This window comes from Grus americana, chromosome 2 (genome assembly GCF_028858705.1).
Source record: "Grus americana isolate bGruAme1 chromosome 2, bGruAme1.mat, whole genome shotgun sequence".
Taxonomy (NCBI): Eukaryota; Metazoa; Chordata; class Aves; order Gruiformes; family Gruidae; genus Grus; species Grus americana.
The window spans coordinates 32445587-32457970 of NC_072853.1; the positions used below are offsets into that span (position 1 = coordinate 32445587).

General features: G+C 47.0%; 1 protein-coding gene across 1 annotated transcript in view; it reads right to left on the bottom strand.

The window, feature by feature from the left end:
• Positions 1 to 4764, bottom strand: part of STMN2 (stathmin 2) — a 42984-nt gene extending 38220 nt beyond the window's left edge. Inside the window, exon 1 of the mRNA XM_054818446.1 lies at positions 4449 to 4764. Within this exon, the coding sequence (XP_054674421.1) occupies positions 4449 to 4467 (19 nt within the window). The 5' untranslated portion in view covers positions 4468 to 4764. The remainder of the gene's footprint in view (positions 1 to 4448) is intronic.
• Positions 4765 to 12384: the final 7620 nt, after the last annotated feature.

A 12384-nucleotide genomic window follows, 5' to 3' on the forward strand; every position in this document is an offset into this window, starting at 1 on the left:
TGGAAGTGTTTAAGCTGCTGAATTTTATTTTTATTTCCTCAGTGCATCAGGGATCTCTTCCATAACATGATGGAATAGATGACGCTCCATCTTCCTGCTTGTATACTTCACAGAGTAAGTAAAGAACTGCTTTGAGGCAATATAAATTCTTAGCCATAATGGACTGGTTTTTAAATTATTACTGCCTCAACTCTCAATAGCAGGAAGAGTAATCTACTCTTTAAAACCAGGAAAAGAATGTGAATAATTGTTAATCTTCACTTCTCTAGTGAATTGTACTTGCCAGCAACTTTATATTAGCTTAGTAATCAAAATTCTCAGAAACAATAAACTAATTGAAATGTTTCATCTGCCAGATCTTGACAAAAGTTGGAATAATGGTGTCTCAGTCAAATCACATTTCTGTTAACATTATGAGACAATAAACTTTCTGAATCTTGTCTACATTCATTTTCATCTTAAAGTAATTTCCTATTTGTCTATTCAGTAAGTAATTTTCTGACAGTTGAAAATAATTCAGTGCTGACTTGTGTTCATTTATTTATAAAAGGGGAAGAACCATATTTATTTATGAAAGGGGAAGGTTACAACCTTCTGGTATAAACTGCGTAATACGGAAAGGAGCATGTCAGTCCAACATCGGCCTGGTGCTTAGCCTCATGGTGTTTAACTTGAAGCTTGTTGCTGCCATTGATGTCCAGATGACTACTTGCGTGCAATTGTTGAAGATCGAGCAATTGTTTAAGTGCACTGGCAGATCAATGCTTACCCCTTTGCAGTGAAAGAGCCTAGTTATTGAAATAATTGAACCAGTTAAACTCAACAACCATACACTTACTTATGACTTCATATGTGTGTTTACATACCAGATAAAACAATAATGTGGTGCTCAGTTAATAGACAAACTTAGCAGTGACACTGCATCCATCAAGCTAAGTATCGAGGTCTGAGCTTGTAACTAAAATGCAAATGACAAAATCGCAGACGAACTCTGAAGCACTTTTACCAGACTTTAATTGGTTTTACTGAGCTATGCAGAGGAGGCAGCACGGGGCTGCCTGAATTCCCATATCCTCATAATCCCACCCATTTATCACCTCACAGAGTTCCTGACTATCTCAAAAGGAGTCTGAATTAAAACACTTCTTTAACACATTATTAACGCATATCCCATGTATTTCTGTTAAACAACTTCCTATAAAATAAACAAGAACCATAATCGGGACTGAGACTTTCTATTTGATAATTGTCTGAAGAGGTTTTCATAATAAATATTCTTAAATTAAACACCGCAAAGGCAACAATGAAATAATGGTTTCAGACACCTTTTTTAGTTCCAGTGGCATCACTGACTGTTTCGCCCTCACACTGCCGTGTAGATACCCTAAGAAAGTTTATCCAACCAGATACATGGCCTCTCAGGTCTGCAGTGACCCCACCTGCAAAACCTGCTGATTTATGTAACACATATCCTCCATGGTAGGGAGCATAAGCCATGGAGCAGTCATTTGGAAGATGGCGTCAAGGGGAGGATGCAATTTAAATGCCCCCAGAATTTTTGTACAGTCATGTTATAGGAAATTCTAAAATAAGACACACTTAAATATAACTAAATGAATAAATAAATAGATGTGTGTGTTGCCTGGTGTGTATCATTCATATACTATGTAAACTAAACAGAAAGAACCTCATGGGCATTCAGGGTGTACTGAGCTCCAGAAGTTCCAGCAGCTGTTGAAATTCCTATGTAAGTCAAAGGATCTTTCCTTGAAAACCTTTTATTTAGCAAAGCCTAAGCAAAAAACGAGGCTTGATTTTGCTTCCTATGGCAGCATATAAACACAGGCTTATAGCCTTTAGCACCTACCTGACCTGAGTTATGTGAAGGGTTCTGTCCAAAGCCAGTCGGACTATTCACATGCTCAAACTCAGACACCTGCTTAAGTGCCTTGCTGGACCAGGGCCAGAAACATAATAGTGGGCCAGCTTAAGCTGATTAGAAATGTTCTGTTGGCTCCAGTGGCAGCAGGATCTAGCCTTTATTGCCACTTTACAAAATACAGTGCTCAACAGGGGGAAAAAAAAAATAAAATCAGGCACTCTGTAGTTCTCTCAATGGTCTATTGGGTAAAGCTTGAGTACAAAAGAAATGTAGCTTATTTAGCTGTAACTGGAAATGGGTATGACTGAGAATGCGTCTATTTTTCCAGATGAAAATAAAATTTGTTGCCTTGAAGAAACTCTCGAAATAAAGTGGCTTATTCTAATGCGCTGCCTAGATCCAAATTTTCTCTACAAATAACTGTAACAAAAAAGAATAAGGTTTAAAGGAATGGTGAAGAGAATCCTTAACCTTCATGAGTTTAAAGAGGGAAGATGCTTTTAATAACGTATCTTTCATTTTTTAATTGAATGCTATTGTAATTAGTGTTTTTAGAAACCTGAACTAGGTAGTTACATTGCTTTTTATTGCTTGTGTATGTAGTTTGTTAACCAGGTGTTAATAGGCAAACTGGCGTAACACAGTCGATCTGTGTCTGGGCAAACCTAATGATTCCAGGCATCTCTCTTGCTGCAGAAACCTTTGTATTTGTGTGCTTCGAGATCATTAATCAAAGGCTGAAGAGCCTTTTCTTCCCTAGTGACAGAATTCCTAACAGGGCCTTCTGCAGTGATAAGTCTCCAAGTGACTACAAATTATCAATACTGATTACCAGATTGCTGCAGTGGGGAGGGGACGGCGTGCTCGGCACTGCAGGGCTGGCCAGACTCCCACAGCCCTTGTCTCCCTCCTCTATTTGCATCTACAGCTGTCTCATGACTTGTTCCCAGGGGTGCCACAGCCAGGTTAAAATGCTTTCAATCCACACCGATTATTCCTCGGGAGCAGAACATCAGCATTCAAATAAATAAGTGTATAACGCATCGGTTACAGCCAGTGCCAGGAGGATTCGGTATAACTTTGTGCAATGTGATTAAGAGCAATAACGGAGTCTGCACAGAAAAGGAATTTGAATGGGATTTGCTTCTTGGGGAAGGATAATAATTGCGTTTGGGCTCTTCATATTCTGTGGGATTTGTATGTGCATGACTTTAATGGTGAATGATTGGGAAAACTTGAATTTGAATGCGTCAAACGTAGGTCCTGCCTCATCCCCCCCCCCCCCAAAAAAAAAGAAAAAAAAAGAGAAAAATCAAGGAGTAATAGGGTTAGGATGCTTTCAGCAGCCTGACCCCACGGTTGTTCTCCTTTTCTCGCTCCCACGCCCTCCACTGCGATTTTTCGCTCCCCCACCCACTCCAGCAGCCTTCCTCGAACAAAGGGGCCGGACCCGGGCTGCTGCCTTTGGCTCCCGCCGCCGGCGCCAGGACAAGCGCCCCGTGGACAGAACGGACCCGAGGGCAAAGGGCTCCCCGAGACCCGGAGGCTCCCCGGGGCCGGGGCTGCGGCGGGGACCGCGCACCTCCCGCCGCCGCGCCCCGCCCGGCCGCTCCCCGGGGCCGAGCAGGGGGGCGGCGCGCCGCGGCGGCAGGGCGCAGGGTGCGGCTCCTGGCCGGGAGGGGGGAACGGCACCGGGGCGGGTGGGAGGATGCTTTGCTTTGCAGCTGAAAAACGCAAGATAACAACAGCCCTGGAAGCTGCCCCCTGGGAGGGCAAACCAGGGTGGGAACTGCTAGAAGATACCAGCTATCGATGGTGCAGTGACCTACTTCAGCTCCCCCCCATCCCCACCCCGCCCGGGCAGACTGCAGGTGCGGGCAGCGCCGGGGCAGCAGGCAAACGGCGGCTCCTTCTCCTCGCCCCCCCGCAGCCCCTTGCGCCGGGCTGGGCGCGGCCGGCCCGCAGTGCGCGCCGCGGCAGGTGCCCGCCCCGCTGCAGCCCCCCCCCCCCCCTCCCCCGCACCACGGCCCCCCGCCGCCGGCCCGACCCCCCCCCCCCTTCCCCGGGCCGCCACCCGCAGCCCCCCGCCCCCGCGGTGCTGGGTTTCGCTCGGCGGTGCCTCTTTTCCCCCTTCTCCTACCCCCGCGGTTCGTTTCAGAAGCAGAGGGGAGCCCTCGCCCCGGCCTCCGGGGGCGTTGGGAGGCATATTTATAGCGGGGATAACTTTCCAGTTCCTTTTATCTTTTTTTTTTTTTTTAAATGCCATTATATATATCTATATCTGTCTATCTTTAAAATAATGAAAGCCATTTCAAAATTAGGCTGTGCTCATGTGCCGACTTCACCCATCAGTAAATAATCTGATCTTAGGTGAGGACGTTAAAAGAGTCCCAGGATCCCACCTCCCTCCTTTTTTTTTTCTGATCAAATAAATTAAAAATATGTTTACCGTTGTCTTGATTTTTCTAAACTTTAGGGACACTGAGATGAGCACCCAGTGTAGGCAGCAGTCTTAGGAAATAGTGGCTGTTGTACTGGCTGAAGAAAAAGAGAGACAGTTTCTTACCCATTGCTGTTTTAGCCATGGTGGGATGTGCAGGCTCTCAGAGGTGGTGAAGGCAAAGGGGTCCAGCTACAGCAGTGGAGAGAGGGAGAGAAGACTGAATAAGGCACTGAGTCAGCAGAGTGGGGCTGTGCAAGAGAAGGAGCAAGAGGCAGGAGCCCATGAATAATTATCAGTCCTCTACCCAAGCAGATTGGCTCTAGAGGTCCCCTGACATGACTCCTGCAGAGCCAGAATCTCTGGGCATTAAATATTGATCCACCAATGGTGCTGGAGTACAAAGTGCCAGAATGCAGTTTGAAATGGAAATCAGTCCTTGAATGCCTCTCCCCCCTCGGTCTGGCTTTAATAGTACATTCCATGTCAAATGTTTTATGTCTTACATGAAAAAAGCCTATTGGTGTTGAAGGCTCTGCTGTTGCTACCTGTAAAACATGCACAATTTCCTTTTAACACATTTTATTCCAAAGATATGAGAAAGAAAGGACCAATGCAAGGGACCATTTCAGTAAAACAGCTGTTCAGATTGTTTTTACCTCTGCATCACATTTCCTACAAATGTATACAGATTCCATATACAAATGTTTTATGCTGAATGTTCCTGCATTTCAGTATTTATTTTAGTATCCCCAGATCTAACCCTGGACAACTCGAACTCTGTTAAAACTTGAGGAAAGGCAGCTGAACCTGCTTTTACTCTCAAAGTGCTCTGGAAAGCCAAAACCAGGATAAATGTGAAAAGAACTGTCATTAACCACTTCCCTGATGTACTATAACAAGAACCACTGGGAAGCTGTGAGCTTGATTTACTTATTAAAGTGGGCAGAATGGGACCTGATATGATTATTACATGAAAGGGGCTGGACACATTCTAAGGATTCTCTGCATTAATTTTAAGGATTCTCAATCCCCAGGAGGAAGAAAGCCAGTGACATGACTGACAGCCACTAAACAAATGTGGGTGGTTAATTGAAATTCTTGCTAGAAACATGGCAGTGGTGGAACCTATTTGTACACCTCCTAGGGCTGGAAGCGGCTGCTGGCCTAGAGGAGACAGTATCCAAGATGGTGGTACAAAGAGGATGACACTCCATCTTCACACTAGCATCTCATCCTTACATAGTCCAACTGGAGCTCATTTGCCTCTCCCAGGGGAAAAACAGCCTTATTGTCAAAAGTTGGCAGTGAAAACAGACTCCCACACTGCTTGCAGACAGACAGGGCATAGGACGAATTTTCAGCTTGGAATTTGGAGGACACTACTCGTGGGGTTGTTTCATGGTGTGTATGGGTAGGTGAGGAAAGGAGAGCGGGCAGAGGTCTCCAGGGTGGAGGTGTGTTCTCCCAGAGCAGGCAGGGCACTGGCACTGGTGTCCTTCCTTTGGTGGTGCCATTTGCAGCTGCACAGTCCACGCAGTGTGCCATCACTAACTGCAGTGCTCTTCCTCTGTGTGTGCTTCTCTAGAACAAGTAACGCAGAATTATGCTTTTCGAGCTTCCTTGAGGTCAGTAAACAGCATCTTTGAGTAAAACGACCCAGAGTATGAGTCTGAGTCCAGTTTTCTGAGTCACTATAGATCATTTCTGAATCGCAGGGACTGGTTTCTTTCTTTAAACGAGAACAGTGAAGACTGGAAGTGAGTCGGGGGAAGGAAACATCCCCAAACTGTACGGCATGCACAGAGAGACGCCTGTGATTCACCAGCATGTGAGCTGCAGCACGGCAGATGCTGTGATGGCTCCCTGCTGAAGCAGCTTTGGCTCGTTGGCAGGAGAGGGGTGAGGCACGTTTGCTGGGATGCAGGGGGTGATCTGCTTTCTTGGAAGGCCCTGCCCTCACGGAGAGCAGGAAGGCTGCCCCAGGGGCCCTGCGGCATTTTGGGGTGAAACACTTCTGGCCTTCAGCTGTGTGGCTGCATGTGGGGTAGGGTGAGCGGGAGACAGAGATCTGATTGTGCCGGGGTGTCCGTAGGGAGAGGTTATTCCTGAGAGGAAATGGTGAGAAACGGCTGAGTGATGCGGATATAAGGGCGGAGAGAGGGGGACGCCTCACAGGGCTGAGGAGCCTCGCCCTAACCGAGAGACACCCTCCCGACCCCCAGTACCCCGGCGGGGGTGGCCCTACCCCGGGCTCAGGCGGATGCATGCCGTGCTGGGGGGATGGCCCGGCGGGGCGACAGGCGGGGAGCCCAGCCCAGCCCGGCCCGGCCCGGCCCTGCGCTGCACGGCTCGGTGCGGCGCGGCGCCGGGCGGGGCGGACGGAGGGTGCCCGGGCGCTCTCCGTGGTGCTGGAGGCGGCGGCGCTCCCCGGGGCAGCGCCCGCTCGGCTCGCTGCGTCCCGGCCAGGGCGGGTAGACGGGTGGGGGCGGGCAGGCAGGGAGGGGACAGGGAGACGGAGTGGGGGCAGGAGACGGGCAGGGAGGCAGGCAAAGAGGGGGCAGGGAGGCAGGCGGGGGGAGGCAGGGCAGGAGGCAGGCAGGGCGGGGACAGGCAGGGGTTAGGCGCGGCAACGCGGCGCGGTGCGGCTGCCCTTCCCCCTGCACCCCCGGGGCCCTGCGCCAGCGCGGCAGCAGCAGCAGCGCGGAGCGGGTGAGGTGCAGCGGTGCCGGCTCCGCCCGGCTCGGCCGCTCCCCGCCGCCCTCCTGCCTTCCCGGCACGGGGCGGCACCGGGGAAGCGGCTGGGTTCGGCTTGGCTCTGCGGGGCTCAGCTGCCCGGGGGCGGAGCGGACACCAGGACTGCGCTGCCATAATGCATCTTGGCTCGTCTCGGCTCCCCATCCCCCGCCGCGGCACCCGGCACGCCCAGCAGGCAGCAAACCCGCCCTGGCATCTGTCTTTTTTTTTATTTAATTCTGTTTTTCCTCTTCTTTGAACTCAGCCGGCAGCAAAGGGCGGCAGGCAGAGCGGGAGGGTTCCCGTCGGCGGTGGGTTCGCACAGCCCCCGCAAAAGGACTTCACTTTCGGCTTTCCCGTCCGCCCCCGCCGCAGTGGCCGCAGCATTTCCCCGCTCCCTTTGCCGGCGCCGCCCCTGCCACCCGGCGGTGCGGGAGCGCCGCCTCTGCCCGGCCGCCCGGGGCCGGGGCCGGGACCCTCCGCAGCCCCTTCCGAGGGAGCCGGCGCGCTGCTGCCGCGGGTTGTCAGGCCGGGGGCGGGGGGACAGCTCGGCTCTCCCCCAAGAAGGGGGTACCAGGCGACCATGCTCCTGGGGCGGGGGTTGCCGAGAAAGCAGTGCAAGAAATTGCATGGCAATCACTGTCGTGTCAAACCCGTGGCATATACAGGAGCAGTTACTAGACACTCCATATATCATTCCTGATCCACTGCCATCTTTTAATGTTGTGTTTCACATAAATTTTAGAGGGGCATGAATTAAGGTCCAGCATGTCCTAGCAAGGCTGGGACTTGTTTTCATTCACAGGCTGGGCCTTCTCTTGACTGACATGAAAATGCATTTGCAGCCCAGCCTGCCTCCAGTTCTGTGGATGTCCGGCTGTAAGGACGTGCTGCTGAGCAAAGCACTCCTTAGCTGCTTCTAAGCAGTGGGATATAACTGGGGCTTTCATCCCACTTTTGCTGGACACTTCTTTTGTGGCCTTGGCCAGATCACCGAAAAGCTTTTGTTCTTTTTTCCCATTTGTTGTTTTCTTCATTTGTTAGAAAGGATCTTACTTTTTACCCACTTGCAGACAAGAGAGAAGGGAAGGTGATACTGGAAAGATAAATGTTTATGCAGCACTTTGAAGACAATTGTTGCTAGGTAAATGAACTGCATTGGCACTGAAATAATACAAATGGCAGAGATGGGAGTAGGTCATGAATCTCTTGCTCTCTGCCTGTGCTTTGTGTCTCTGCTGCATAGGTTGGGAGGCTGCAATGTTGTTTAGTTTTCTTAAATAATTTGAGAAATTCAGCTGCTTCTTACTGACTTTTGGGAGACTAGTTTATACTTAGCCTTTGTCATTAGGAAATGTACTGGACCTTATTTAGAGCAACTGATTTTTTTTTTCTTTGGTCACTCCTTCTTTAGGCCTCCTGGAGCAATTTCTCTCTGTGACTATGCAATTTTAGAAAATAAATTAGTAATTAGTTTATGATTAGCCCTATTGCTTCCAACCCCTCAGCAAAACCTATGGTAAAAGATATTATTCAGACTATATGACGAAGTCCTCAAAAGTCAGAGAAGAATGGTGCCTGTGCAACCTTAATTACCTTCCTGTGCATATATATCATGATACAGCTTTTAATTATATACTCATGTGTTATTTTTTCCAGCAGATTCTCCTTACATACAAAACAAGATGGATGGTACTCCCTTGGTGAGCACTATTTGGTATTTTATTTTCATTCTGTTCTCATAAAACAGAACCTTGACACAGTCCTCTATGCCCTTGAAAGCATGGGTACAATAAAGATTTTCTTGCAGGAACGTTTGTCAGAATATTTTCCTAACGTTGGTGAAAAAATCTTTTTCTTATTCTTCACAGCAGGTTAAGTATAGATTAGATGTTAGCATAGTTTGTGTTTCAGTAAGCAACTAAATCCTGCGTATTTTAATGTGAAATTTAGAGAGAGAAGACTGCAAACATATGCATGTGTGATTTTGTAATTTTTGTAATGTTTTGGGGTTTTTTGTAACTTTTCCTGAAATTTTCTACAGAATGCTATAAATATACCAAGCAGATGAAAAGATTAGCTGTGTACTGAAAGCATAGGCAGAAAGAAAGAGCACTGATACATATGCATAACTGTGTCTTATATCTGAAGCATGGTCACCATTTTCTTCTTGAATTACATTTTTCTTATCCTTTCATTTTCCTGTGTACCATTCGAGTTCTAAAGCAGTAACATGCTGTTACGTTTCTATTAGCATTTCTCCGCTTCTGAAATTGTGCTTTTTTGCTGGGCATAGCCTGTCTAAAAATCAACTTATTAAAGCTTGATAATGGCTTGATAAGCCAGCTGCAAACAACGTCACCATTAGTGATGTCAGCTGCTGCTCACTCCACATACACGTTGGAATAGTGCAGCTTTAGCGCTAGCCTGGTTTCACGCAGGCTTTTATACTTGCACGGCTGCACATGATATTCCTTTCAGCAGCGTTCAGGATCACAATGGGGAAGCTGAAAAATAGTGGTACGGTATTTGCGGATATTTTTTTCCCTAGAAATGTGTAAGTAATGGCTTAATGCTAACATGGGGATTGTACATAATGAGATCTCCCTCAACACCCTTGTCTATGAGATGTGAGCTAGAGCTGTGCAAGACTGCACTACGGGAGTGACTTGGTTGCATCTAGACTCTGTCCTTTGCTGCAAATACCTAAACCACCATAGGTCTTGTGGAGGACGTTGGGGGAGATTGAGGCAGAAACCAATTGTGTGATTCTGAATGAGGACAGCATGTTCATGAGACCATGAGGACTGTTGGGTAGGATCAGACCAAGGGGCCATCTATCCAATAGCCTGTAAACTATTGCCTCCCCACCAGATAATAGGATTTTATTGTCTGTGATGTTCTTGCCTTGGGTGAGCCTGTCATCTGCAGCTCTTAGAGGAGGCATCTTGAAGGGGAACCCCAGTGCCTGTGGGATTTTCTCATCCCGACCCATCTCCAGGTAGGCCACCACTGGACAGCCTCCCCAGGTCCTTGCATACTTTCAGAGTGCTCACAGAAGTGAGGGCTGTTAGAGATGCTCAGCTTGATGTCCCCCTGTGAATCCCTGTTGTCTTTGACTCTCCCCTGCCTTCTTGTTTCGAGTTCCATATTCCCCTGCATTTGTTTTCCCTAATTTCTTTCCTCTTTAGTTCACTGTTCACAGGTAGAGTTTTAGGGGTTTATTTTTTTTTTTAGGGAAGAGCTGGCACCTGTCTCTGAAATAGGAAACCATGTAGGAAGAGCAGCCATAAACACAGGCCTAGGAGTAGCAGCAGAAGACAAGTGTGTATGGTAGAGCTCCTGTTACTCTCCCAGTGTATACGGTTTGAAGTCTTCCTGTGGTTTCTACACATGTAGTAACGCCCTAGTAGTCCAGTCTGTCCCTGTTATCACTGGCTGTAGGTGAATGCTGAGGGAGGACTAAGAATAGGACAAGCACGTGCTGCACTCCCCCAAGGGATTGTTCCAGCCACCGACTGCTCTCAGGAGATGCCTGAGCCTGATACAGTTTTCGTCCTCAGTAACCCCTGATGGTTTGTTCTTTCTTCTACAATATCCACAATGTCCTGAGGCAGTCGGTTCCACCAGCCAGCTCCTTGTTGTGTAAAGAGGCATCTTTTGCTTATTTTAAGCCTGTGTTCTATCAAGACCTATGTTTATCTAGATGTGGGATACCAAGTTGGCTTTCAATCCTAGAACCACAGGGTTCTTCACTCTTTAAAGTAAAAAGTAATGGGGGGGAAGAGTACCAGCTCCAATTCTCCTTTTAAAATGGGAGATGATAAGTCAATGATGCAGAAGTTAGATTAGGCTGAGGGGGGACAACGCCATCCACTGCACCTCAGAGGTTCATAATCAAATTTTCCTAGAAAAACAAAAGTGCCAATACTCAGCAGATCTAAATCACAAGTCTTTCCAAGACCAGGAGGCCTAGTTTGAAAGTGTCCTCCTATTGAAATGAGGTATATGGTGGCATGTTTCTGATTTGGTTTGCTGACTGCAGTTTTCTGAACAGCAAAATGCCTTGTGTAACAAGAAATAGGCAACAAAAGCATGCTGCAAAGCGCCTAATTCACTTTGCTCTGTCTCCTTTACTGTTTGCAGTGACATGTACACAATTATTTTAACTTCCTGTTGCTGTTTTTGCTCCTCTTTAGATTGATTAAATTTATTGTCACTGTTTGCTGGTTATCAACTGTTTCATCATGGCTTTTGTCTCACACCCCTTGGAGGAGACCAACAGACCATTTGATGCTCTAAGTATATTCTAGACCATTTTTCTCTGTGTAGTCAGGCATATCCATAGATACGTGCATTTTAGGACAATAAGCATTATGTTGTTGCTGGTTCTCAAACAGAGGTCTAGTTCCTGATCTCAGGCTCATCATCTCTTCTTTTTGCAACTAAAGTTTATTTTGACTTACTCAGTGATTTATCACAGTAAAGACAACAGGTGATGATAAAGGAAAAATATGCTGAGGATAGATAAAATAGACTGAAGATATTAGTTGCATTTGGTTGAAATTCATGCTTAGAGGGAAACAGTAGCAGAAAACCACTCTGACAATGAAGTGTAAGAGAACTTTTTTATTTCTAGTCTTGCTCTTAGCCCATTAAAAAGTTTAAAGAAAATTTCATTTAACAACTGTTTTTGCTCACAGCTTTGCCAGACTTCATTATCTTCATCTGACATTTTCAGTGTTGCATGCCCATTGATTATTGTTTGTGTTTGAAAAAAGTCAGCTGAGATGTCTTAGCTGGTTTTGAGGATAAACCTTATGCAACATGACAATGTTTGGCTCATTCTGGTGATCTTTTCTTGGAAATGTGGTAGCATGCTCTATTCTGCAATAGATAATTGAAATCTGGCAGGTAATTGTTTTGGTAGCGGAGAAGTGGACTGTCTTTTCACTGTAAAGATCCACTTAAACTTGACAACATTTTAATGCTTTAGAAAAAACTGCTTTATAATGCTTTTGGAGACACTTGCTAAAATTGTAACACCTAAAATGTCTGAAATGTCTTTTCTCACTGAGCATGCTACATTTTTTTAAACAGTATCTGTCTCATCTTTTGGGACTGAGAGCTGGTCAGGCAAATAGGAAGTGGAATGGACTAGGTGCTAATTATGAGGAACACAAAGACAGAATAACAACTGGAGTAATGAGGGAAAGCTGGTACTGGCTGGACAAAGAAACTGCAATGAAGAAGCCTTTGGGAGCACGGGTAATTAGGGTTGCAGAAGCAGATTAGGGAAAGAGTAGGGTTGCGAGACAGGGCCTGG